The sequence below is a fragment of the Zalophus californianus genome, chromosome 10 (assembly GCF_009762305.2).
Source record: "Zalophus californianus isolate mZalCal1 chromosome 10, mZalCal1.pri.v2, whole genome shotgun sequence".
NCBI lineage: Eukaryota > Metazoa > Chordata > Mammalia > Carnivora > Otariidae > Zalophus > Zalophus californianus.
This window is the reverse complement of record NC_045604.1, coordinates 73,631,783-73,659,710: the sequence shown is the minus strand read 5'-3', so window position 1 is coordinate 73,659,710 and position 27,928 is coordinate 73,631,783. Positions and strand designations below refer to the sequence as shown.

Here is a 27,928-nt window from a genome sequence, read left to right as displayed (position 1 = left end):
GCCCATGTGGCAAGGAGTTGAGAGAAGACTCCAGCCAACAACCAGCAAGAAACTAAGGCCCTGAGTCTGGCAGCATGCAGGGAACTGAACAATGCCAACAACCACATGAGCTCAGAACCAGACCCATCATCACTTGAGCCTCTAGATGAGAATGCAGCCTGGCCAACACCTTGAATTGCAGCCTTGGGAGATCCTGAGCAGAGGACCCAGTTAAACTGCACCTGTACTTCTGACCCACAGAAACTGTGCCCTAATAAGTGTGTGTTGTTCTAAGCCACTAAATTTATGGTAATATTGTTACACAATAATAGACAATTAATAATAAAAACTGAGGCTTACATAATTTATGTAACTAAGGAAAGCATAGAACTTGGATTTGAACCTGATTTCAGAGTTGTGCTCTCAGCCTCCCCAGGGAGACCTCCCCTAAGAGAAAGTTATGCAGGGCTGTTATCACTCTCCTCTTTCTGCCTAGGAGTTTCCTATACACACGTCAAATGCGTGAGCCCAGCTATGTGTGCTAAATGTATTTGTGATGAGTAAGAGAACATCGTCTCCTCTTCGGTTTCCCTGAGAGCTCCATAAGAGAAGGACCACTTGTGTCTTGTTCATGCTATATATGCAGGGCAACAGTCTAATAGCTGATACACAGAGGGGCCTGATTGTGAATTGAAAGACAGAGTAAACAGTGGAAAACCTAAGAGTTTGCAGAAACAGTTCTCAGATCATCATGCACATAACAGTCATCTGGGGTGCTTGTTAGATATGTACAGTCCTGGGCCCTAGCCATATGATTCTGATTTGATAGGTCAGAGTTGGAGATAGAGAAGGTACACAGTTAACAAGGATCCTAGGGGGCGCCTGGGTGGCTCAGTTGGTTAAGCGACTGCCTTCGGCTCAGGTCATGATCCTGGAGTCCCAGGATCAGGTCCCGCATCGGGCTCCCTGCTTGGCGGGGAGTCTGCTTCTCCCTCTGACCCTCTCCCCTCTCATGCTCTCTCTCTATCTCATTCTCTCTCTCAAATAAATAAATAAAATCTTTACAAAAAAAAAAAAAAAAACAAGGATCCTAGGGCATTTGGTGCAGCTTGTCTTGGGATTGCATTGTAAAAATTATCCCCCAAAATGTGCAGGAAAATGGACAAGAAGAGCCATGCTAGAGGCTAGAAGTGAGCACAAGTAAGACATGAAGGGGTCAATTCCAGGAGAGTCTCAAGCAGAAGTTCTCAGTCCTAGTTACACATGAGAATCACCCAGAAACTTTTAAAATCAAAATCCAAGCTCCACACCACAGACCAATCATTTCTGAACTTCCTACAGGTGGAACATGGGCATCAGTTTTTTTTTCAAATGAAGTAAAATTTATATAACAAAAAGTCACCCTTTTAAAGCATATATACAACTCAGCATCATCCAGTATATTTACAATGTTGTGCAACCTCCACCTCTATCCTAGTTCCAAAACATTTCCACTATGCCAAAAGGAAACCTTACACCCATTAGGCAGTCAGTCCCCAGCCCGCCAGCCCCCAGCAACCTGTTTTCTGCTTTCTGTCACAATGGATTTGCCTATTCTAGATATTTCACATGAATGGAATCACACAATATATAGAACAGCAAAAGGGTGGAAACAACCTAAATGTCTATCAGCAAATGAAAGGATAAACTAAATGTGGCAGATCCATAAAATGGAATATTACTTGGTCATAAGAAGGAATGAGGTACTGATACAAGCTGCTGTGTGGATGAACCATGAAAACATCACACAGAGTGAAAGAAAGCAGCAGCATTTTTATAATGTCCCCAGGGGATTCCAAGGTGCAGCCAAGGTTGACACCCACGGGTCTAAGCAATAGCTATAGTTAAGGCTGACTTAAATAAGACAGTCAGGGGAAGGAGGGACATTTCACCAAAGATGATCATTTGTGGATGCCTGGCAATGGCAGGGATGGGGGTGAGGCATGACCATAGCAGCCCCAATCTCAGCATATGGTTACACAACTTAGCTCCTCTTGACCCTCAGCCAATTGATATGTTTCATGGGTTCTCCATCTCTAAGACACAGGAGGCCAAGGAACCCAGGGAGCAGTCATTCGGAAAGAAAATAACTGCTATTTTCCTTTGATGTATACAGAGACCAGCCTTGATGCAGCCATGGACCCAACTTAACTTTTCAAATTCCATCTGAAATTTGACTTGCCACTTCCAGAAAACCCACAGCTCTGCCCGAAGTCAAAGTGGGATACCCCTCCAGAGTTCACTTAAAGAGGAATGAACTTTCAAAAACTACTCTGGTGTGCATACCAAACTAGACTCACCCCTGCTAGCCCCTTCCCAATCAGGGGAAGTGACAGTGTTGGTGCTCCAGAGTCTATTTGCATCAGGTTTTAATGGAAAATGTGGTTATGTCACTCACAGGAAAAACGAATCACAGCCCACACTGGAGCTATGGCTTAATAACATGGCTGAGTGTTAGTTCAGGCTTTCCATGGCTAGATTAAACCTGGGAAAATCAGTAGTGAAGCTCCCAGCAACACTTCCGCCAAATGATTTGGGGGAAAACCAACAGAGATGCCCCTTAACTTTGCCTTCTCTGCACAAAGGGGTTCAGTTCGCAATGCCAAATGTGCTTATTGCTGAGGTCTCTTAAATCGAAGCAAACTGAGCTTCAACTGTCCTTCTCCCCAGGCCAGAAGTAGATTTAGAGCAAAATAATAACACTGGCACAACTCTGAATAGATTGAACTCCCCCACAGCAATCCAGATTATTTTAATATGCATTCTCAGCAGCATTCTGTATTTCTCACAAAAGCAAATGAACATCCCCCTGCAATGAATTAAAACAAAGAATTAATAAGTTCAGGACATGGGTGGGGGGTGGGAGTTGCTGACTGTACAAGAACATACTGCAGATAGCATTTCAAAGTCTAGACGTCTCCATCATAAACGCCAACACTCCTGTTCGCAAAGAGACCTCAAGTAATCTCAGACTGAAGAACCCATTTGGAGGTTTGTTTCAAGCTTTTTTGCTCCCACCCTTCCTCTCCAGACCTCCAGCCTATTCCAGCCACATTGAAAGGCCAATTCTTGCTGATTTTACCAACTAAATCTCTCTGGAATCCATTTACTTCTCTGCCACCCTCTGACATCATCATAAACCAAGCCACCAACGTCTCCACTTGTTAGGCTATAAACCTCCTAACTGGTCTCCCCATTTCTCCTGCTCCTTGTTACAATATGTACTCCACACAGTGACCAAAGTAGTATTTTCAGAATGCACATCCAAACAGATCATGCCCTTTTAATGGCTCCCTATTACTTTGTGGGTTAAAAATTACAAGAGCTCATCTTTTCTGAGCATGGATTATCTCACCTCATCCTTATGATGGCCCTTTATCTCACCAATGAGAGGTTAAGTGGGATGCCCAAGATGACACAGCTAACTAGTATAAAGTTCCAATGCCTTAACATGAGACCTGTGTGATCCAGCTCCTCCCTTCTCCAACCTCACTTCCTCATACTGTCACTTGCCTTCCAGGCTCTAGCCACACCAACCTCTTTAAGTCTCTCAAATTTACTGCATTCCTTTTGACCCCAGAGCCTTTCATGTGCTATTCCTCACCCTGAAATGCTGTTCCCACGCTTCTTTATCTGGTTAACACATATCCACCCTCCACGTCTCCCCTTAAGCATCTTCTCATCAAGGAAGACTTTATTTTTCTAATAAAGCAGCTTTATTGAAATATAATGCATATCCCAGGCAATTCGTCTAGTTAAAGCCTAAAATTCAATGATCATGGGTGCCTGGGTGGCTCAGTCAGTTGAGTGTCTGCCTTTGGTGCAGGTCATGATCCCAGGGTCCTGGGATGGAGAACTGCATCAGGCTCCCTGCTCCACAGGGTGCCTGCTTCTCTTTCTCCCTCGGTCTACTGCTCCCTCTGCTTGTGCACTCTCTCTCTCTCTCTCTGTGTGTCAAATAAATAAATAAAATATTTTTTAAAAAATAAAATAAAATTCAATGATTTTTAGTATATTCAGAGTTGGGTAACCATCACTACAATCAATTTTAGAACTTATTAATCACCCCCTAAAAGAAGCCCCATATCCACTAGCAGTCACCTCCTATTTCCCTCTCCCCCCAGCCCCTGGCAATGACTAATCTTTCTGTCCCTAATGGATTTGCCTATTGTGGACATTACATATAAATGGAACCATACAAATATGGCCTTTTGTGTCTGGCCCTCTTTCACTCAGCATAATGCTTTCAAGTCCCTTCATGTTGCAGCCTGTATCAGTGTGTTATTCCTTTTTACGGACAAGTAAGAGTCCATAATATGGATAGACCACATTCTATTTATCCATTCATCAGCTGACAAACATTTGGGTTGTTCCCACTTTTTGACTATTACAAACAGTGCTGATATAACATGTGTGTACACATTTTGTATAAGTATGTTTTCATTCCTCTTGGGTATATACTTAGGAGCAGTGTCTGGGTCATATGATAACTATATTTAACCTTTTGAGGAACTTCTGTTTAAGGAAGCTTTTCCTGACCTTCCAGGATTGAGGTTCCCTCTCCTCATTTGTACATTCTCTTCACACCCTTTACTTCTCTTTCAGAACAGTTGTGACAAACATATCAATGACCCAGGTAACTCTGGGTTAAAGCCCATAATTCCCTCTAGACCATCAATGTCCAACAGAAATATGATGTAGCCATACATTTACTTTTACATTTCTATAGAGGTCATATTTTTTTAAAAGTAGAACAGGTGAAGGTAATTTTAATAATATTTATTTAATCAAATTTTTCCAAAATAACATTTCAGCATGTATTAAACACTTTTTAAAATATTAATGAAACTCTTTACATTATTTTTTATGTTAGGTCTTCAAAACCTAGTGTGTATTTTTTTAGATGTCCTGCACGTCTCAATTCGTACTCACATTTCAAGGGCTCAAAATCACACATGGCTCAGTCAGTTAAGCGGCTACCTTCAGCTCAGGTCATGGAGTCCTGGGATTAAGCCCCACATCGGGTTCCCTGCTCAGTGCGTAGTCTGCTTTTCCCTCTGCCCCTCACCCCCCGCTCATGTTCTTTCTCTCTCTCTTTCTCTCTCTTAATCTCAAATAAAGAAGTAAAATCTTTAAACAAAACAAAACCACACATGGCTAGTGGCTACCTTACTGAAAGTTGCAGCTTTAAACTGTTCACTCCCTGAGAGCAGGAACCCTGCCTGCTTTTGCCAATTAGTGGATTCTCAGCCCCTGGTACAGTGCCTAGGATGTAACAAGTAACCCATAAATATCTGCTGAATACTGAATAAATGAATCCAACCCAACCTCCAATCCTCCAAAAATACTTTCAAAAATTCAACATGCACATAGATCCACCTGGTGTCTTCCAGCCACTTGAATTTGTTAAGAAAAGGGAATAAAATGTGTGACTCCTGTATGCAATAGTGTGGGTTACAAGGACCTTCTACTCTTCAGGCAAATAGTGTTTTTGTTGAAGTCAGAACCAATGTTAACACAGAGTTTTTTAAATGTGACACACTGTTTCATTTTATGATATGTGATCCACTTTGAAAGCTTTAAGTGCCTGTCTGTGGAAGCCTATCTAATTTCTTGCCTTTTTTTAGAATGTTGCCTAATATTATTATAAAGGGAAGTAGCTCCAACAAGTGGGTACACATGCACATGCATGCATGCACACACACACACACACACACACACACACACAATGCACACACACAGCTCATGACTCCTGGGGCAAATGAATCTAACAGCAGCTTCCTAACAGCCAGCCCTCCTTGTGGTGAGGAAATAATAACCACCAGATAAATATATTCAACCATTCCCACTCCCTGCAAAGTTCAAAGCTACAACTGATTTACTTCCTGGGCTCCTTGAAACCAGCTTTGTCAAAATTACTCAGGAATGGAATGAGGCCAAGCATTGCCCCTTAAGGACTCAAGACAAGGCAAGTCAGCCATGGTCAGTGCAGAGTTGGTCACATGTGATTACACCTGGACCTGCAAGACAGAAATGCCCTCCCATGGTCCCTCCCCAGCCAGGTCCCCACTGCCTGGGCTGCAGCCAGAAGCAATTCAGGCACAGGTACATTAAGCAAGTATTGCTGAATTTTATTGGTGGTTAGAGGGTTGTAGTCAATTGCAGTGCATTAAGGGACTTCTTCACAATGTCCTCTATCCAGACCCTTTGCCATATGACTTTGCAGTTCTTCCCACTAAAGAGTCAGAGTGGACTTCTCCAGCCCTTGATACTGGGTTTAGTCATGTGCCTTGCTTTAGCCAATGGAATGTTGGTCTGTGTTATGTGACCAAAAACTTGAAAAGAGGGTGCTCAATCCTTCTTACATTCTTATGCTTCTGCCAGCACACTGAGAACATACTCAGGTGAACCTACTGGTCTTAGAAGAAGATAAGAAGTACCAGGAACAGAGCAGAGCTTCCCAGATGTACCCCACGTAGATCAACCAACCCTCAGCTGACAGGCCCAAAGATCCATGAAAATAGGTAGTTGTTGTATTAAGCCACCAATTTGGGGTGGCTTGTCACACAGTATATTTGTGGCCACAGCTAACCATTACACAAGAGTTACTGTCCCTTGTCTCTATAGCTTTTAACAAATTTGAACAGACAAACAGCTATATGGGGATCCTCCATTTGTCTTTATTTATAATAAAGTGAATTGGAGAACTAGTTTGGCCCTGACATTTATCAGTCACCTGGCCAGAAACTGGTTATTCCTTTCCTCTTTCTTATCAACAGAACCCCTATTTTACTCAGGTGCTGAGTTGCCTTGTCTCTTAGGAAGCGTTGGCCCAGCCTCAGGAAATGGTTTAAGCAGGGTTTGGCAAACTATAGCCCAAGGACCAAATCTGCTCCACTGATTGTTTTTGTAAGTGAAGTTTTATTAGGACAAAGCAATGCCCATTTGTTTATGCATTGTCTATGGCTGTTTTCACACTACAATGGCAGAGTTGAGTAGCTGTAACAGAGGTTATCGGGACCCAAAAGCATGAAATAGATTGTTTTTGTAAGTGAAGTTTTATTAGGACAAAGCAATGCCCATTTGTTTATGCATTGTCTATGGCTGTTTTCACACTACAATGGCAGAGCTGAGTAGCTGTAACAGAGGTTATCTGGACCCAAAAGCATGAAATATTACTATTTTCTTACCCAAAAAAGTTTGCCAGTCCCTAGTCTAAGGCTTAGATGCTAAACTAACCATGTTACTCAAATCCCCCTTTGCCCTGGTTGTTCTAGGACTGGTCCTGAGACTCCATTCTGACTGTTATATTGAGGGACTCCCCTCCCCCACTTCCTGTCGGCCCAGGACTGATAGGGCTGAGATGTAGGAAATCTGCTGGAATTTGCTGCAGAGATTTTAGTATAAAAATGCGCAAGGAGACCCTCTGCCCCTTTCTTCTTGCCTTGGAGTGTTGTCATATGAGGACTCCGTATTTGGATTTTGTGGCAGCCTCCATGACCATAAGGAGAAAGGCGAGAGCATCACAGAAAAATCAACAAGAAGCCCGTCATCTCAAGCAAACCCCAGAATTTAGCAAACCCTAGAATCAGCTGTCTCTGGTCTTAGAACGTGAGACAATGAGCCCCTGTTGTTCAAGATGTCTGGTTGGTCACTTGCTGGCTGATGCCTGTCCTATACTTGCCCCAAAAAGCCTAGAGCCTATTTAAGGAACCAAGAAGGTGAACCCCACCATCACAATTTAGGCAACGTAACCCATCCACTAATACGTGAACTTGGCCTGATACAGTCAGCATTTCCTCAGTCTTGCCAACCACATCATTTCTGTCCTCTCAGAAAAGGAGTGGGGAGAAACATGGAAACTCCTGTCCCAGTGTATGTCCAAGGGATCAGAAGCGGGATGCTGGAACTTTCTTCCTCTATGGGTCAAAGAGGGGAAATCAAGGACAGTGGCAGGTAGGAGAGATGCAGCACCAGAGGTGGTATTTATGGAGCTTTGATCTGTGGACCAAGTTGAAGCTTCATTCCTAGACATTAGGTTTAAGAATGGAAACTTGGAGTCATGTCTGCTAGCATTCTCCGTCCCTCCAAACCAGAGGGAATAAATGTTGCTCTACCATGCCTGGGTGTAAGAAATGTCACATTCCTATTTCTGTAACTCCAGTTAAATCTGCTCTGAGTCCCTATATGCCTGGCAGGTGGGGAATTCAATCTTGTCATTACTGGGGCTTCTTACCCTTCTCCGTGAGTTGACATAAGAACCGAGCTTATACATTATTGGAAAGCCAGACAGGAACTAGGTCCCTGGAGGTCACTATTATTGCAGCTTCTCCAAATCTGCTAATATTTCAGGGTTATCTACCATAAGAAGACCCTCATATGGTCATTCTACTGATCACAGGCTTGGCCACAGGACTCTTGCTATGGTAGGTCTCCACTATACATGCAAAACTCCAGAAAGCCTTCTCTTAATCTCAGCTTCCTCTAAGATCAAGCTACTCCCACTTTCTTACCCCTAAACACAAATGTCAGCTCCTCCCCATCACTCCAAACTTTGGTGATGACTCAGCTGAATCCTCCTCAATGGACCTCATACAGCAAAGCTCTTCACCTTCCCTCTTCAAGGAGACAGTGCAGGGATATGGGAGATCTTCAGAAGCCCAGTGATGACCTCTCCTTTTGGGGGGCTGAGAGTAGGATTACACTCTCTTGCTCAAGAGCTGTGTTTATCTTGAGGTTGAAGCTCTTAGCAGAAACCTGAACTGAACTCTGGCAAATGATGTTGAGTATCTTTTCATGTACTATTATATATCTTCCATGGACTCTTGAGGTTGAAGCTCTTAGCAGAAACCTACCAAGCAACAGGATGGAAAACCAACCAATAACAACAAAACTGAAGCAATCATGGCACTGAGCTCTGAACACACGGGGCACCAGACCAAGTTTGGGCAATTTTAATACAACAGCCATTTTGCCTCCAAACAAACTGGCACCAGCTCCAGAAGCCTCCCTCTGCCCCTTAAAGAGAGCCAGTTTCTTTTTCTTTAAATGTGCAGCATCCCCCCCAGGGCGGCAAAGGGGCAGTATCCATCCCACTGCCATCACCCGAGGACTACAGCCAAGTGCCCATGGTCTGATAGTTAATTAGTATATTTTACAGGGGAAAACAAAATAACATCCACATCAATCTATAGCTATCACCACTTTCTAGAGGGCAGATCCCATTTGTGGGATCTTCTGCATGACAAGAACAAAATAAAGGAATAAGAATTCAGAGTCCCCAGAGCTATCCAGGAAGGAGCAGGTAAGCAGAAAAATGAAGGGGTGAAGGAAAGTAAGAGAGATCAATGAGCTGACCAAGACTAAGTAGGGAGTGATGTGACCCTCTCCATGTCCCCAAATCTCTAACGAAGTCAACAAAACCCATCAGTGCTTGGTGTGAATGGTTTATGCTTGTGGAAATCAAAGCAGAAACCAAGTTTCTGGTTAGCAAAGGTGGGGGATAGAGACAGCAAACATGGACTCAAGTGCCCAGGAGGCTGGGGAGGCTCTGTGATACTGGGTCTTCACCCCAGTCTCAACAGAAATGTAAGGGATTGACACATCCATGGACCACAGAATTTGTGGGCTTGAGTGCATTAGTTCCTGAATCAATGCCCCTAAGGCATCTCCTAGATTCGCCACTTCCTTCTGGGGCTATCAACAAGATACTTCTCTAAAACCTCAGTTCCTCATCTCTAAAGCAGAGGTCATATTATCTACCTTCTCAGGAAGTTATTGTGAGATTAAGAGATGATGACAGTAAAGGTGTTCAGCACAGCACCTAGGACATGGCAAGCTCTCCCTAAATATAAGCCATCTCCACCCTGACCTCTAGAACTCAGAGAACAGAAGGCTCGCCAAGGACACAGTGGGCCTCACATCAGGCTGAGTAGCAGAATCCCTCTGGGATACCGAAGCCCTGCCTAAGATCTACTGAGTCAGAATCACTGGAGGCATGGCCCAGCAATCTGTATTTTAAAGTCCATCAAGTGATCAATAGAACAGCAACTTGCACATTTTTTACATTTCTTTTATAGTTTTTTACATTTCAGTCATTTTTAGCATATTCACAGAGATGTACGACCATCACCAGAGTCAATTTTAGAACATTTCATCATCTCAAAAAGAAGTCCCATACCCTTTAGCTATCACTCCACCCCTCATCCCCACACCCCAGGCCTAGGCAACCACTAATCTACTTTTGCCTCTACAGATTTCCCTATTCTCAACTTTCGTATTAATGGAATCATATAATATGTGATTGTTTTGTGTCTGGCTCCTTTCAGCATAGTGTTTTCATGGTTCATCCATGATGAATTAGGTATCAGAACTTCACTCCTTTTTATGGCCAAATAATATTCCACTGTGTGGGCATAACACATTTTGTGTATCTATTCACCTGTTGATGGGATTTGAATTATGTCTGCCTTTTGGCTATTATGAATGATACTACTCTAAACATTCATGCATATTTGTATGGACCTCTGTTTTCATTTCTGCATAGACATATCTCCATGGAAGATATATAATAGTACATGAAAAGATACTCAACATCATTTGCCATTGGAAAAACGCAAATCAAAACCATAATGAGATACCACTTCATACCTACTAGGATGACTAGAATCAAAAAGATAGGCAAAAACATGTGTTGGTGAGGATGTAGAGAAAATGGAACACACACACTACTGTTGTCAAATATGTCAAATGGTGCAGTCACTTTGGCAAACAGCCTGGCAATTAAATATTGAGTTACCATACGACCCAGCAATTCCATTTGTAGGTATACAAACCGTGGGCTCTTTTAATCTGGGAAATGAACTATTGGTACTTAGTAAGAACAAAGAGAGGGAAAAAGAGAAAAGTGGGAGTTACATACAGCCTTCACAACAGGAGCTCATTGCTATTTGCCTTTCCTGGTGAGAATATCTCACTTTGATAAATGATTCTGGGGTTAAGACACAATTATTCATAAAATGTGCCCTCTCAATCACTTCATCAGCTACTCACCAAAGAAACCACCCTCTGGTCTAACCCTGAGGTAGGTGCGCTGGACTGAACTTGGTAAGCTGTCTTAAGTTTGATCTCTATGCTTTATGATAGATGGAGGGGATTTTCAAGAGTAATGTTGACTACTGAATTTTTTGTTTTGTCCTCATTGACTTTAGAACCTCCTGCATAAGGCCTGACTTTCTTGTACTTTTCATTGCTTCTAAATAAACTTCCAGTTCTACATATTCTAGAGATGATTTGCTAAGAAACAAATCTCTCTCCAAAAAATGCTAAGAATATGAGCATAGTTATACTGTAGTATTAACACAAATTGCATCAGTATATATGAAACACAAACATTTTCACGTGTGATGAAAAAAAGTGTCTTTCATTCTTGTGTAGACTGCAGGATGAGGGCTACCAAGGCACTTGCCCAGCAAGATCTTGGGTTCTGATCTGATTTGTGTTAGGATAGTCATCTTTGATGGATTCCATGTCTCCATCACCTTTTTATCCTCCTCTCTTGGAAAGTTCTAGGCACAGAGTGGTATCATACATGTTTGCTGAATGAACAGGAGACAGACGGCAACCAGCAGTCAATAGTGTCTCAGCTAAGAAACCCCGATATAAAGAGACCCAAACACAATTGTTTTGTACTTATGATCAATTTTAACCCTTTGATTTTGATCATTTAATAGAAAGCAAAAATGTCTTTTGGGGGGCACCTGTGTGGCTCAGTCAGTTAAGCATCTGACTCATGATTTTGTCTCAGGTCATGATCTCAGGGTCATGATCTCACCCTGCTTAAGATTCTCTCTCCCTCTGCCCTACCCCACCCCCTGCTCATGCGCTCTCTCTTTCTCTCTCAAAAAAAAAAAAAAAAGTCATTTGGAGGCAGGTAGAATCCCAAACAAACAAAAAATCCAGAGATGCTCACAAACATGGTGGCTTTAGAACTGAGATTTGATTTCAATTCTTTCTTTTCTGACTTTTGAGTTATTTTTGTAAAAATGGGATCCATTGGGCTCAAGGTCCCAATCTTACGATTCCCACAAAGCTGAGGTTCACGTGGGAATGTTACAAACACAACACAGGTACACATGTCATTTACATTCAGACACCCACCCACAGACACACACACCCAGAGACATACACACCACCAAAGACAGAGAACGAGCTTCATGGTCCCGTGAAAAGCAGAAATGCACCCTTCATTCCAGGGAGGCATTTACTTGTTTAATTCAGACTCCAATGGTCAAGCTGTTGCTGAGCCCAGCTCTCCGTCTTCCTCCTCTAGGAAAGAGAGATGGATTATTTTTCTTTACTCAAGAATACAGATTTAAAAAACAAACACTTCTGCATCTCAAAGAGGCTGTACTTCCTGAGCTGCACATATTGATCAGCATTTTATTGTCCATTTTCTTTTAGTTGAAGTGGAAAAAAATATAATCTAATTATGTGTTTAGTGACAGTTGGGAATCAGTCACACTAAATCCAACTGAGTGTTTGCATGATTGAGGTGTTTAATTTGGGGACAAGGAAGCAGAAGCATTGGTCGTGTTTTAATGTAATTAGTACAGAATACCCCTAAAGGGCTGAAATATCACAACAGCACGAAGCTCATTCTGAAGCAAGAAGGGATTCTATCTCTAGAACTAAGTTAGGCAGGTTTGTAGCTACATGCACCATTTAAGCCGTAACGTTTTATCAATGTCTCTTCAAGAGCCCATGGAATGTAGACTAGGAAAGAATAAAATACTCCACGTCTTGGCTATGCTTTTATAAAGGGAAATAACCTGGCCCTGTAGATACCCTACACTGTGGCTCTCTAAGCTGTTGATTCCCAGATTTTTTTATTTCATAAACCAGTAAAATATTTTTTTAATTTAGGAACCAACAGAAGGTTACATTTTGGGGGAGGGGGTAAGAAAGGACTTTTGTAAACTACCAATTTTATATGAAACTACCAATTATAAACATAAATTGTATATATATATATGTCTATAAATATAAATATCTCACCATAATCAAACTAAATTAGGTTTTGCTGCAATAACAAAGTCCTAAGGGGTTGTTTTTCTCACTCACGGTACATGTGCATTGCATGTCAAGGAGTAGGGGGTGGAGGGGGCTCTGTTTCCACATTGAACTTACCCTGGGCTTGAGCTAATGGAGGTTCCATCACCTGTCAGGGCAACAGAGGGAAGATGGTGCTGGAAGCCCATGTACTGGGAATTAATTTCTCCAGCCCAAAAGTGACACACTGGTTTTTGTTCAGTAGATGAAGTACCTCCATCTCCAAATTCAATCCTAGTTATTCTAATACATTTTACAGGGGATCAGATAGTACCTATTCCACAGGAGAAATCAAAATGGCCTCCATGGCAGTGTTAAACGGGAAGTGAAAACTTGAGTGCAATTAGCTGAGGATGACACTGAAGCCTTTCCCAGGAAAGCTTTCCGCAGCTCTGCCCATCCATAACCTTGCTGCATTTCAGGGCAAGGCCTCTGCTTAAGCGAACTGGCTTCCATTAGAGTAAATCACATTGACTCACAGCAAATGCAGATGAAGGACAAAAAGGTTCTTCTGACAAAGATTCACCTCTCTCTCTCTCTCTCTCTCTCTCTCTCTCTCTCTCTCACACACACACACACACACACACACACACACACACACACACACACACACTAACACACCTCCCTCAAGGCTGACCCCATTAAGCAAACAGTGCCCATCCCTTGAGCACCTGGAAATCTTAGTTCACTGATACAAACATGAGCAAGAGATGACCCTGACATCAAGGAGCTTACAGTCCGATGGGAAGAAACAGACTTGAGCACAAGTGAGGGTAATACAAGATGGAGGAAAAGAGACAAACTTAAAATTTGAGCAAAGTATGCACTGAGGACTGTTTCCCAAACTGGGTCCCTGAGCCAGAGCCAGGCTGGCTACATGAGACTCACCTGGGAGCTTTTGTAAACATAGATCCCAGCTGAGCCCCTAAACACCAGTATTTCTGAAAAAGAGCCCCAGAAATTGGTATATTTAATAAATACCCTCCTACACATGATTCTGATGCTCTAAGGGTTGGGGCAATATGGAACTATGAAAAACACCAAAGAAGGCACTAAAACTCATAAATGTTGACTACACTGTCAGCATCCTGTGTGTATGATCCCAATATTTAGAGTAACCCTGCAAGGGAAACATTTGTGGGACCTGACTGTGGGCTTTGTTGGTATAAGAGCCAAGCACCTAGGATACTGGAATCCTGCTCTGCTGGTCACCCTCCCTGCACAGGAGGCAGGTGAGAGTCCTCTTCCAAGTTTTCGTACAATGTGTCCTATTTTCCAGCGTCACTTGGAAATGTTAAATAACCTGCTCAGGTTCTCAAAGCTTGTAACTGACAAAATCTCGAGTTCACACCCAAATCTGCCTGACTCCAAAGTTTCCTCTTGCTTCAACCCTGGAGCCATCCTGGTTGTGGAGATGACAGAATCCACTTTTGTTTTTAGATACTGTCTAAGGAACCCCTGCAAATATTTAGATAAGGGCTGTTTCTGAAAGAACCTGAAGTCGTTCTGCCATTTAAGACCTTACACAGTCACGGAGCCAGGAGTCCTGGGTCCTGATCCTGTTTCTACACCTGCCTTAGTTATCCCTGTGTGTAAAATAGCAGCAACAATCTTTGACAAATTCCCTCCCCCAGTAGAGACACAGAGGAAGGGTTAACTCCATTGGTATTTTGAATAGACGGTTTCAGGGTCAACGATGATTTCACAGGATAGAAAATATCACAGTCACAGAACACTCTGCATTCAAATAGAATGTTTTCATTTTCAAAAGGCCCTCTACTGCCGTCCAATTTTATCCTCCTGACAGTCCCAGGAGAGAAGCAGGCTTGGTTTTCCTGACCCCACTCCGCAGACAGGAGATTAGGCACAGCCCTCCCAGATGCCATAGAGGGAGTATGATGACGGGTGAAGGCCACTGTCATTGCCAGCCCCTTGCCCTACCTAATAGCCACTCCCAGATCTTATGGACTTCCAGCAGAGGAGACAGCAAGGCTGGGTCACAGACCTCTGCCAGTGGGGACCAGGATCCAACACTACAAGGCCTGGTTACTTGGCCACATGCTGTCTGGGATCTCCATGTGAAATGCAAACTCCTACCTACCCTGCAAGTCTCAGCTGACATAGCTAATCCTCAGAAAACATTTCCCTGAATCTCCAAGATTGGGCCAGGGTCCCTCATAACTGTCTGGCCTTCCCCTACTACAGAACTTATCACCCTACAGGTTATATGGTATTGAAATACGTACCCGCCTTATGCTCACCTTGTTATCTGTAGCACCTATAAAGGTTAATAAGAAATGGCAAAACCTAATGTCTGTTGAGTGTGAATGATACAGTTTTTATGTGGCATCTTATTTAATCCTCACTATATCTGCAATTGTAGTAGCTATTAAAAATCAATTGTCAAATGAGAAAATTGAGCCACAGAGAAGTTATATAACTTGCCAAAGGAGCCAGCTAGGAGGTGGTGAAACTCAGTTAGAGCCATGGAGTCAGATTTCAGAGCCTGTGTTCTTAATCACTAGAATCGGTGCCTTCCCAGAATCTACTAGATAGTTAATAAGTCTTTGTTGAATAAATGAATGCAGGTACAAGCGGATGGATGGATGGATGAGTGGGTGGATGGACAGATGGGTGGATGGGGATGGGTGGGTATTGGATAGATGGATAAATGAAGGGATGGGGGTAGATGGACGGTGGGAGGGAGGAACTTGAGCAGCATTGTTTACCATTTATTCAGGGTCCTCTAAAAAACCAAAGGAGTTCTCTCCACTTGCAGGTGGGTGGGGAAAGGGTGTTGCCCATGAAATAATCCCTCATTTTGGATAGTGCCCAGCCTCAATCACTTCTCTCTGAACACTCCCTTTATTGACTAGGAAACTCAAAACCTGCATTGATAATTAATGCAAATTATAGCTATAACTGAAGGTTGTTAAACTGATGACAATTGGGCAATCAATAATCAATAACTTGGCTGTGTCACACTGTTGCCATCCAGGCAAGTTCCACCAAAGGATATTTTAATCCCTCCATCAAATTAAGCAGGCTCACCAAGTCTTCCCCAACTATGAGAAGGAGGGGCTTACCAAATACTCACAGTTCACCCTGGCAGGCTCAATCCCTTTCTCTACCTGGGCCTGACCTTCAGTTCTGAGACTCCTTCAGTCCTCCAGGTCAGCCTTTATTCCAGCCTTTGGATTGACCCAAGTGACTACCTGCTCATCAGGTATCTTCACCTTTCAAGGCTTTCCTTCAGTCTGGCCTTCACCAAAGACTAGAATCATTGTTGACAAAATCTAAGTCAACCTAGGTAAGGAATGGGTATAGGGATCAGGCCTCAGTTATGGAATCAAGTTCTAAGCCAACTTAAAGAGGGAAAAGAATCTGAACAGCTATCAAGACAGGCAGTGTAGACTTTACATAACTGAAGCTAGAGAAGATCAGGGGGCCATGGCAGACCACAAGCTAAATATGACATAAACTGTTTTTTACAAAGTTGTAAACATCCATTCACCCACACTGATAACTGTCCTTCATATACTAATAAGGCCCACCTGTAAGTGACTGTATAACACCAGGCAAATTATGCAATTTTCCTGATCCTTCATTTCCACATCTATAAAATGGGTATGGGTCATTCATTAATCAAATTCTATCTGAGCATATGCTAAACACCAGAGACAATGGGAATCAAAACCAAGCATGGCCCCTGCCCCCTATGGTGATTATACTGCAGAAGGGGTCAATTATTCATCAAAAAATCATGCCCAAAAAAATAGGTGGCTATAGTTGGGCCTGGACCTACAAGAGAAAGACACCTGATACTATGAGAACAGGTATCAGGAATTTGCTATGACTGAGTCAGTGTGGCCAGGCTTCCCCTGAGACAGTGGTAAGTCAGCCTGCAGATGAGATATTTACCAGGTGAAGGATGTGGGCAGAAAGAGCTTTCCAGGCAGAGAGAGCAGGGTGTGCAAAGGCCCTGTGGCAGAAAAGAGTATTACAACTAGAGGAGCTTGAATGAGACTAGAGAGAGCACAAATAAACATGCAGATGATCATAGCACCAGCCTCACAGAGAAGTTGTAAGGAAACTGAGACCCTGCCTGTAACAAATTCAATAAATGACTTAACAGTAATTTCTTCTAAAACAGGAAGGACAAGATTCCTTGGTGGTATTCCCCATGAAGGGCTGCTATGGACCCAGAGGCCACATTGAACATCCTCCTTGACAGCCGCCCAGCCAGCTGGACATAAATGCACCCTCAGGTTTGTGATACCTGGGGCAGGGCCCAGTATGATTTCACTCGAGATCAAATATCAAGAACCACACAGAATCCGCAAAAGGGGAAGAAGCAGCTTTCAAAACTATGGTTGGTTTCTACTGAGAGTCTTTCAGATGGAAATCAAGCAGCTCTTCACCAGCGCCAGAGAGAAGAGCCTCTTGCTGCCTGAGAGAAAGAGCTGATGAATCAGGCACACTGGTGGATCAATCAGCCCGCGCGTGTGAACAAGTTTACGGTGGAAATGAAGGGCTTTATTTGTTTGGCAAAACACGATGTGGTTTAATCGCCAGGAGGGAGGAGTGTCTAAAGCGGCAACACAGTGGCTGTTGGCCAAGGTTTTCTAGAAGGGGGAGGCGGTGAGGATGAGGGCTTCCTTTTCATCTGCAGCCCCTTGCAGAGGGAGCTGGGGAAAGCTTTGCAGCCATCTGCATGCTGTTTGCATGTCTGGCTGGGCAGCTGTGCTCCAAACAAGGGTGGATGGGGCAGCTCTTGCCTCTGTGTTCAGAGAGAGATGGGAGGGAAATCAACAGAGGTAACAGGGAGAAAGATGCTAGGGAGCACCACCCAGAACCAGGGGCTCGAGTATCCAACCCATCAGCCTCTAGGCCACTGAAGCAGCCTGGGAGGGTTTTCTCAATTGGTCCCCATCCCTGTGCCTATAGACAGTCCCTTGAATGGAGACACACCAACACACACTGACAACCTCCACACAGAAATGTCAGATGTAGCAAGTAAAAAGACAGGACACCAGTTAAACTTGAATTTCAGATAAACAATGAATTGTTTTTATGTCTCAAATGTTGCATTGGGATATACCTATACTAAAAAATTTGTTAATTGGATGTCAAGTTTAACTGGCAAACCTAGTCCCACACAAACACAACCTAAGACTTGGAAACTTACAGAGAAATACATACACACACACACACACACACACACACACACACACACACTGCAGTGTCCAAAGTGAAGGAGAAAAAGCAAGGGCCAAAATGGGGGTCCCCACCCCTCCACACCTCCCTATCTTCTGTCCCTGGGCTCAGAACAAGCCAAGTCCCTGCCAACTTTGAGTCACTTGGCATCCGGGTCCAAGTTGGGAATGGAGGTGCCCTGATACAGCAGAATGCTGACCAGCACCTGCCCAGGCCCCAGCTTCTGGGCTCTGGCCTGAAAGACACAGCAAACTCCTATGGGCCTTGGGAAGTATGGGAAAGGGGCAGGGGGCTCTAAGACTGGAGAGTCATCTTGGAGTTCTCCACCTGGGAACCTAGTGGGAGCTCTGTTTCCTTTGGTCTGCTCTCACTGCCTCTGCCACAATCTCTGTCCCTGCCATTCCAGTCACTGGCTGAGCATTTTCTGAGCAGCTACTAAAGGCCTGGTGCTAGACTTGGTACTGAAGACACAGGCCCTGGTCAAACTACAGTTTGGCTTACTCAACACTCAGCAATGACCCCCAGCACTTGCCTGCATGTGCACAACAAGCCAAGCGTGTGATAGTTACTTCACTGAGTCCTCCTAGCAGCCCAGGGTGGCAGCCATTATTATTATATTATTATCACCACTTACCTTTGAGGAAACTGAAGCCAGAGAGTGAAACAGCTCAAGAACACACAGGTAGAGAGCGGCAAGGCCTGAAGGAGTCAAATGCCAACTTTGGAACTTGTAATAATAGTACCAAGAATGTTTGGGAAAGTGAACTTTCCCTCCTCCAGTGTGAGGCCACCTGCCAGAGCTGGAAGCCAGAGTCTCTGCTGGGGGTGGCACCAGGGTGTGGACTGACCTAGATGAAAGTGAGACAGAGAATGCCATTCTGGCCAATGCCCTTAGGCTTTGGGGGATGACCCCTGTAGAGGATGGCACCATGTAGAGCCTTAGGGAGCTGGCAGCAGGAAAACACACTTCACCAGGACGCAAATGCAGCACTGATCACCCATTGACCTGGATATCCTGTTCCTAGGAACATCTTACAAAAAACACAGACACAGAGCATCAAGTGATATGTGCTGGAATACTCATCACAACACCGTTTGCAATAGGGAAGAAGCAGAAACCATTCAGAGATCTATCAGTATAGGGTTGGCCTAAAGAAAGTACAGTGCATCCACACAGCAGAATAACTGTCTTTAAGGAAGGTGGAGTCCAGGTTCCAACATAATATGATGTCAAAGATATACATCACTGAGTTAAAACGAGGCTTTTCCAAACAATAAATATAGCATGATCCCATTTTTATTTTTAAAAAAATTAAAATTAAAAAAAAAATAAAATAAAATAAAAAAATAAATAAAAAAAAAAATAAAAAAATTAAAATTAAACAATTTACGTGCAGATATACATGCTTGCCTACACACAGAGAAAGCTGTGGAAGGATATACCTCAACCCCTCCCAGTGTTACTTCTGAGAAGCAAGATTGAAGAAAAACAGATAAAGGAGGAGTTTTGTTTTTTGTCTTCTATATAGTTGTATTGTTTAAATCCTTTACAATGAGCAAATAATAATTTGTATTTTTAATAAACAGAACAAAAGCCAAAAAATTATACTCATACCATGTAGATTCTTTCATCCAGCCTGATTCCCACACACCAGGGCTTACAACTCTATCAGGTCAACAAAGAACACAGAAGCAAAAAGAAAAATGAAGAAGGCAGTAGATTTTCCCTCCCAGGTACCTTCCAATTCAAGCGAACAGGTTTCCAAGTCACAAAGTCTTCCTTATCCAGACACACAAGACAAAAGCCCCAAACCAAAGACACAAGCCCTGTCCAGGTTTCTCCAGGGCAGAAGTCTGAGACACAAGGCAGATCTGCACACAGTCAGGGATGGAGGCCTGGACAAGAGAAGGCACAGAGCCAAGGAGACCCTCAGGGTAGCCCCTGCATTCTCCAAAGACCTCCAGACCCAGAGCTTCATGGAGCCCCCAAAAGTCTATTTCTTTAACACCCTAAAACACAGTGAGAGGAGTCAGAAAGAAGGAAAACAAGCAAAACTCAAAAAGCCCAGACACACCTGAGCTATGCTAAAGGTATCTGCTCTTCTCTCTGTTTTTAGAAATTCCAGCTTTCTCCTTTGTGCCTTCAAGGTCCTTGCTCTGCACGCCAGCTCTCCTTTTCTCCTATTTGCCTCTACCATCCTTTTGGAGCCTCTTCCCAGCAGCTTTTCCCAGGCCCCCTCATGCTCTCGGGCTGCACTCTCAGACCTCCAGCTTTCCTGGGACCCCCATTCACCAGCTGGTGAGGTACAGGGTGTCAGATGTAGCCAAGATTCTTTGGAGTAGCAAAGGCAGGAGCCCTGTGGGCTGTGAGTAACCTGACAACTTCCTGCTGGGGCTGAAAAGAAGGGAAAAGACCAGCCCCTCCATGGAATAGCCCCATGAATACAGGGCTCTCAGCCTCTGGAGACCTGTGTTGATGGTCAGAAGTCCTGTCACCCCCACATGCAGTTGTCTGCAAGGAGGCCATGCAGGAAGCTGTATTGCTCAGAGAACAAAAAAAAAAAAAAAAAAAAAAGGAAATTAAATGCACCATCTGCTTATTAGTGAGAGCTTTTGAGGCAGACACTTAAATATGCATGCCCAGACATTATAAAACTTCAGGGGGAAATGTTAATTCCAATAACCTGAGTTCTCGGGCTTGCAAAAACCATCTTTTTTTCTCTCTCTTCTTAGTGATTTGGAAGCTCTGTACCCCAAACTCACAGCACCAAGATGGTTGACCTCACTGGATTTGGGCAGTTGTGCAACGTGGGACCCTAAACACTTGCTAGGGACCCATCTCAAGGAAATTCTTAGGAAGGGAATAAGTTGCTATTCCCCACGTCCCCTTTTTTGTCTCCCCCATCCAAAAACTGCATGATGTTAGCCTGGTGCCCTGCCACAGCAGTGAGGAAAGCCCACTCAGAACCCCCGTCCTGCCCCTGACACCAAAGACCCATAAAGTTGAGAGTGGGGGACCTGTTGCCCCCTCCTTTGGAGTCCTGCAAGTTGAGCACTTTCACTGCAACCCCTCCTCAGAGCTGCACACATTTCAAGGACAGCTGTACTCACACCCTCATGGGACACCATGTGAGTGCAAGGTCCCTTAACCTCAGACTATCAGGTAAATATTTTTGGCTTTGTGAGCTATACAGTCTCTCCCAACTACTCAACTCTCCCATTAGTGCAGGCAAGCAGCCATAGACAATATGTACATGAATGGGTGCAGCTGGATGCCAATAAAACTTTATTTACAATCACAAGCAGGGGGCCAGCATTGGCCTATGGACCAGAGTCTGGCTCTACCACTAGAGTAGGGTCTCCAAGAGAACAGGAACTGAACCGTCTCGTAGATCAGCACCTAGACCAGTACCTGGCACTTAGGAGCTGCTCAAATACTTGGAGAAGGAATGAAAAGAGCCCTCAGTATTGAGAGGTGAAGATCTCCCAATGGAACCATCTTGTGCCAAGAAACACTGCCAGGGCAGGGCTCTCCACCAAAAGGCTGGGTCCTGGGGCGCCTGGGCGGCTCAGTCATTAAGCGTCTGCCTTCGGCTCAGGTCATGATCCCAGCATCCTGGGATCGAGCCTCACATCGGGCTCCCTGCTCCACGGGGAAGCCTGCTTTTCCCTCTCCTACTCCCCCTGCTTGTGTTCCCTCTCTCACTATGTCTCTCTCTGTCAAATAAATAAATAAAGTCTTTAAAAAAAAAAAAAAAGGCTGGGTCCTTTTCCAAGGTAATGTGGAAAAGTGACAGCTGAGTGTTGTAAGGAGGACAGAAAGCTCTGCAGTCATGTGCACAAACTATAATTTTGCAAAAAAGTCAAGACCATGAGTGTCTCATATTTTGGTGAACACACCCCAGTTGGGTGCTGAAATGCCCACATTAGGAAGAATCCTGGTAGCCCCCCATGACCGGCCTCCATTAAAATTCCAGCAGGAGCCCAGGAGCATGATATATTAAATCCAACAGGCTCTCTTCAACACAACCAACCTTCATCTTTCTATCCTCCTGTCTGTGGAGCCACATGTCCTCTGCCTGATGCTCCTCTGATCCTTCTCATGGATTCTTCTCCTATCATCATTAAGATTTCCTTGGGCTGATACCAAAGCCCCTCCCCTTTCCCCTCCACTGTTTCCCCAGTCAACCTCAGGTGTCCCCATGGCTCCAAGTACCATCTACACTGATGACTCTCAAATCTGAATCTCCAGGCCCAGATCTGTCTATCTTGTTAGACATTGTCACCTGGGTCTGAGAGCAAACTCAGCCAGAGTCCAAAATCAAATTCATAGTCTTCCCTGCCATTCTGGAGGTCAATCTGACCCTGCCTCTTTCTCATTGCCATACCAAATAGATACTTGAGTCCTTACCGTATCTCATAAGCTTTCCTCTGTTCAGGCATTCAACTCCACCCACTACCATCACCACTATCCCAGCGACCACATCCCTGGCAGAGACCCCTGTCCCAGCCCCCAAACTGGTCTCCCTCCTGCTCCTTCAGCTCCAAATCATGTCCCAGAGAATACAAAGGGACAACAACCATCTCAATGAAATGAAAAGAATCAGAAGGACATTGGCTGGCAGTCTGTGTCTTTCCAGCTGAGAAGCCCAAACCACACTCTGGTTTGCTAGCACTGGGGTTAAATATTTCTGAAATGATTAAAGCTAAGGGCTACACAGCTCAGAATCCAAAACTACTGCATGCACAGAGGCACCTGTCTCCCGCAGAGTGGTCTGAACCAACCAGTATGTGGCCTATACCTCTCTGTTCTCACTGAAAGAAATGCCCTCCATGCCTTCTTCTTCCCTGGAGGACCCTTCACCAACCTTCACCCCACTTTTTGGCCCTTGGAGGACGAGGGAACCTCCTACGGTTTCTCACGCACACTGCAATCCTCAGAAGCTTGCCTCACAAATTACAGGAGAGCCCGTGCAGCACTGTGTTCTGGTAGGTGGCCATGTCTTCATGTCAGCTTGAGAGATCGTTGCCAGGGAAATATCTATATCTTGGCAGAGAGAGCTTCAGCCCTGTGGAGTCCAGCTGTGTTCAAATGGGAATCCAGAAACCAGATGTTGGTCCAAAAGCCCTGTCATGGCAAGCCAGCTTTGGAATTCTCCAGCGTGGAAGTAAACTGAGTGTCACCTGCTCCGACTACCCACACTCCTACCTCCTAGAATCCAGAACCAGAGAATCAAGGAGGAAACTGGAGAGAAACCAGTGAGTTCCATAGAGAAAGCTGAGATGCTACCTGAATCTAACCTAAGGTTTAGGTGGATGATACTTCCCCACCCTTGCACCTCACCAAATGGATAAGGGGATGGAAGACAGAATCCGACTCACCCAAATAAGTAAAAATGGAATTGACCATTTGTTTTGTGCTTTTCTGTATCTAAATGCTATGCTAAGCCTTTTCCATTTATTATCTTGGAATTGTATTGAATGCCCACATAACCTTCCATTGAGGTTTATCTTACTATCTCCATTTTATAGATGAGGAAACTGAGGCCCATGGAAGTTGTATAAATTTCCCAAGGCTACATAGCTTACGAGTGGTACAGCAAGGACCCAAACTTAACACCTACTCTCTGAAACATTTTTGCAGTGGCTTTCAGATAAAGTGATTTCATCTGTATCCTCCCCAAGCCGTAGACATTTGGCAATGTATGGGGACATATTCAGTTGTCACACTGGTGATGGAGAGGCAGTGTTAATGGTATCCAGTGGCTACAGGCCAGGGATGCTGCTAAGGACAGCCCCCCACAACAGAGAATGATCTGGCCCCAAATGTCACTAGTGGCAAAGTTGAGACACCCAGGTGCAGACCTTCACCAGTGAGAAGGGAAAGACCTGCAGTTGGGACTTCCCTCTATAAGGGGCCCCCTGCTGATGATGACCTCCCTATTCTGGTCTCAACTCTGGAGACTCTTGAATGAGGATTCCATCAGGGGATTTCAGCTCTGCCCAGCACAATCCAGAAGTCTATGCCGAGCTTCCTGATCTTGAGAAAAACTGAACAAACCGCTAATGTTGATAATGTTGATAACCAATTACCTAGAAGAGATCCTTCTCTCCCCCCAGGAAGAGCTGCAGGCCAGACTCACCCTGGGGTCACTTTAAAGGAGTCAATAAAGGCTCTGGGAGGATTGGTTCTTTCATACCTTCTCAGCAACCCTGGTCTGGAGAGGGCAAAAGGAGTCTGTGAAACTTCTAGGGATCAGTCCTCACTAGGCACATACCCTCCTCCAGCCACATCTCCAAAAGGACTCTGCACTGAGATAGCTCCTGGGGCCTCACATTACCTCCTAAAAGCACCCCGTAGCAACCTCCAGAGGAAGCAACCCCCTTCCCCTTCAAGGCAAGAGCCAAGCGTGGGACCCACTTGGAGGGACAACCAGTCACATGTAAACCTCAGCCATCCAAAGCACCAAACCCAGTGAAGGTAAAGGGTATTTAATCCTTTAAAAATATCTAGATACAGCATGGACAGGGAGGTGATGCCCATGCAGCTCCTGCAGAGAAAAGCTCAAAATGATCTGCACCTAAAAATAATCTGCTATTAAAGAACAAGAATGTTTTTAACGTTTTAACCAAGCTAATGGTCTACATAGACAAAAATTTCATGAAAAGGTGTTCCGTTCTTCTTGATCCATTTGGACATAGTCTGTGAGTGAAGAAATGGGCTTTCCTCAAAGAAATAGCTGCTGCTCCTGGCACCAGCCCGAAACTGCTTTCTGGGTTCTTTAAAGAGAATATTCCTATAGAAACTACAAAGGAGGAGAAATCTATCTGATGGGCATTCTGGGCAGCACAAGCTTGGCCAACCTTTAAACTTAAAAACCAAAACACCATTGCTGTGAAGGGCCACTTTCCCCAGAAGATCCACATGCCCCAAAAGGAGAAAATAAAATTGGATTCAGATTCAGATTCAGGAAAGGACAGTTTCTATCCAGTTATGAAATAATCCTTCAAACCATGAGATCCCCATTTCCCTTTTTGAACCAAAAAGTTCAATGGGGTTTCTGCCTTTTAAAAATTTCATCACCTGCCCATAATTCCTTAATCTTCAGAAAGCATTTAATATGGAGATTCTGGCCTAAGACCTTCATCTCTTGTGATGTACCCTTAGAACCAAAGATGACAGTAAGTGAGCTACATGGAGTGAATTTCAGTACTAAATCACATTTATTGAGCACATACTATGTGCCGGCCTTAATGCTAAGTGCTTTCTATGGATAAACTTTACTTAATCTCAGGGGTAATAACCCCATGAAACAAGGCCTATTGGCATATGCATTTCACCAATGAGGACACTAGTCTCGGAGAGGTTAAGTAACTTGCTCTGAGTCACCCAGCAAAGGAAGGCCAGCGCCAAGATTCAAATCCACATTCCTACATCCCACTGCACTTGGTCATTTCCTTGCATTCTCATATCTGGTCTTTGTCAAAGTCCCAAGTAATGAGGGAAGTGATAGAGAGAGGAAAGGTTTCATAGCACTGCACTGCCTCCATAATCATGTTTCTGACCCAGGGCCTCTCCTCTTACCACACTGTGACACATCCCTCTCACTCTTTCCGTGATGTGTCCCAATAAACCTTCCATAAGGATTATCCTTCTCCTGGCATCTGAGAGAGAAATTCACCTGGTCCTGGTGTCCAGGTGGCCCATAGTCTGAACACAATTACAACCATGGGGGGAGGGTGAAATCTCTGAAGCAGCACCTGGGAGCAGCCCCACTCTGGGTCAGCTGGGCTTTGATGCAGCCTGGTGAACGTAGGCAAGCTGCAGCTGCCTATGTGGATTTGGGAGAAAGAATGGGAACTCTCTCATGGGGCTCACTAGCCACTAATCAAATTTTTAAGAAAAGCTCAGCCAAGCAAATGGTCAAGAATAAAAACATTCAGAAGAAACATAAAGGTCAATGCCATTATCCATTAAAAACTCTCAAGGTGGCAGCCCTTGCCATGGGGACTGCTATCCAGCCAGCCCTCATCTGTCCTCCAGACTCATGTGCTCCCCAAATGTAAGGTCAGCCAGGTCACAACTGGAAGATTCAAGAGAGGAAGCAGAAAGCGGGAACCAAGGGATCAAGCTGGTCACTGAGCTCCATCCCACACATGCCTAGTGACTCACATAACCACGCACATACACAACAAAACACCCTCACACATACCCTCAGCCAGCAGGGACCACAGCCAGGTACTACCTGAGGGGATGCTCAGAACTTTGCCTCACTGTCCCTCTCAGAAAGAATAAGGAGAGGAGAATGACTTCGGGGATGGAAGCCACCTGCCTTCTCTCTAAACTCTCACTGCCCAACCCGAATGGGGAGCAATGACAGGAAGATGCAGGGCAGGTGAGGGGCATGGGCTGAGCTGCTGCCAGCCCACATGCTGACAGGGCAGGCTTTGGCAGAACCTGTGCTAGGGTACTTCCCACCCAAGCCCCTTACCAGGTGAGAGAAACACACAACCAGAAAAGTCCCAGAGAGACACCTAAAACAGCGCTGCCCAGGAGGGAGCTGAAGGTTGAGGGCTGCTCTGAGCCCTCCTTCCCCTCACCTCCTTCCCCTTCTGGGGGCCCCCAGGACACAGAGCTTCCCCTTCCCCTTTTTGGCTAACCGCAGAACCCACGGGTCTCCCAGCCAGATGACGACGATGTCGTGGGAGAATCAGCGAGTCAATGCTACATAAACAAGAAGGGGGTTGCCACCAACAACCAAGCATCTAGTTTCTCAGAGGTCCCCATGAGCTGTCACACCGCTCCTGCCCTCAGGAGTTGCTGCCCAATTATCAACTTGAACCTGACGGCCGACGGGGAGCATCCTGCCCACCCCACCCCACCTCTAGCCCCCGTCCCTCCTGCGCCCCCGCTCACTTACACCTCTGCCTTCGCCACCTGTCTGGGTGCCGGTCTCTTCCCTGCCCAGACGTGGCGCGTCTTCTTCCTCCTGCGCTGCGCTTCCTCCCTCCAGCCCCAGCTTCAATCTCTTCTCCTCCGGAGGGGCATCCTCCTCCTCCCGCCTCTGCCGGCCATCCCTGCCTCTGAGCTTGCCCGAATCTTCAGGGCTGCCAGAAGGGCTGGCCATGGTTCCAGGGTGTTCTGTCTTTACTTGGGGAAGAGAAAGGACTCGGCACTCTCCTGAACCCAGCGGCCTGTCGGTGGGAGATCGGGCTTCTGAGCGCGGGCTCAGTGGGTTCGCGCGGCTGGGCTCGGAGCTGGGCTCCTCCGCGGACCACTCCTGTCTCTCTGCCGCCCCCTTCTGGCTGCTCACGCATACCGCAGGCACGCGTGGAAGAGGCCTGCGCTCCTCTCACCTGCTAAGGGCCAGGCCGGCTCTGGCAAAGCCCCGCCCCCAGGTTGCACCCCCACGGTCTCCCTGGCCAAGGAAGGGAGAAAGAAGGGACAGAAGAGGTCCACTTCTCCAATGCCCTACAAGGATGAACACCTTGGTCTTTGGTACTATTCTGCATCTTGAATGATTTAGAGGCTGCTCAGAACAGATGAAGAATTTGGCCTGGAGGGTGATAGGCTTAATGCAAA

The 27,928-nt window shown here is 45.1% G+C and overlaps 1 protein-coding gene across 12 annotated transcripts in view; it reads right to left on the bottom strand.

The window, feature by feature from the left end:
- The window catches only part of RBFOX1 (RNA binding fox-1 homolog 1), a 2,051,181-nt gene extending 2,023,630 nt beyond the window's left edge, over positions 1–27,551 (bottom strand). For 11 of the 12 annotated variants that reach the window (XM_027611432.2, XM_027611426.2, XM_027611425.2 and 8 more), the window contains exon 1: positions 27,267–27,551. In XM_027611432.2, coding sequence (XP_027467233.1) covers positions 27,267–27,473 — 207 coding nt within the window. In that variant the 5' untranslated portion in view covers positions 27,474–27,551. The remainder of the gene's footprint in view (positions 1–27,266) is intronic. The other variant, XM_035722269.1, reaches the window with a different exon arrangement.
- Positions 27,552–27,928: the final 377 nt, after the last annotated feature.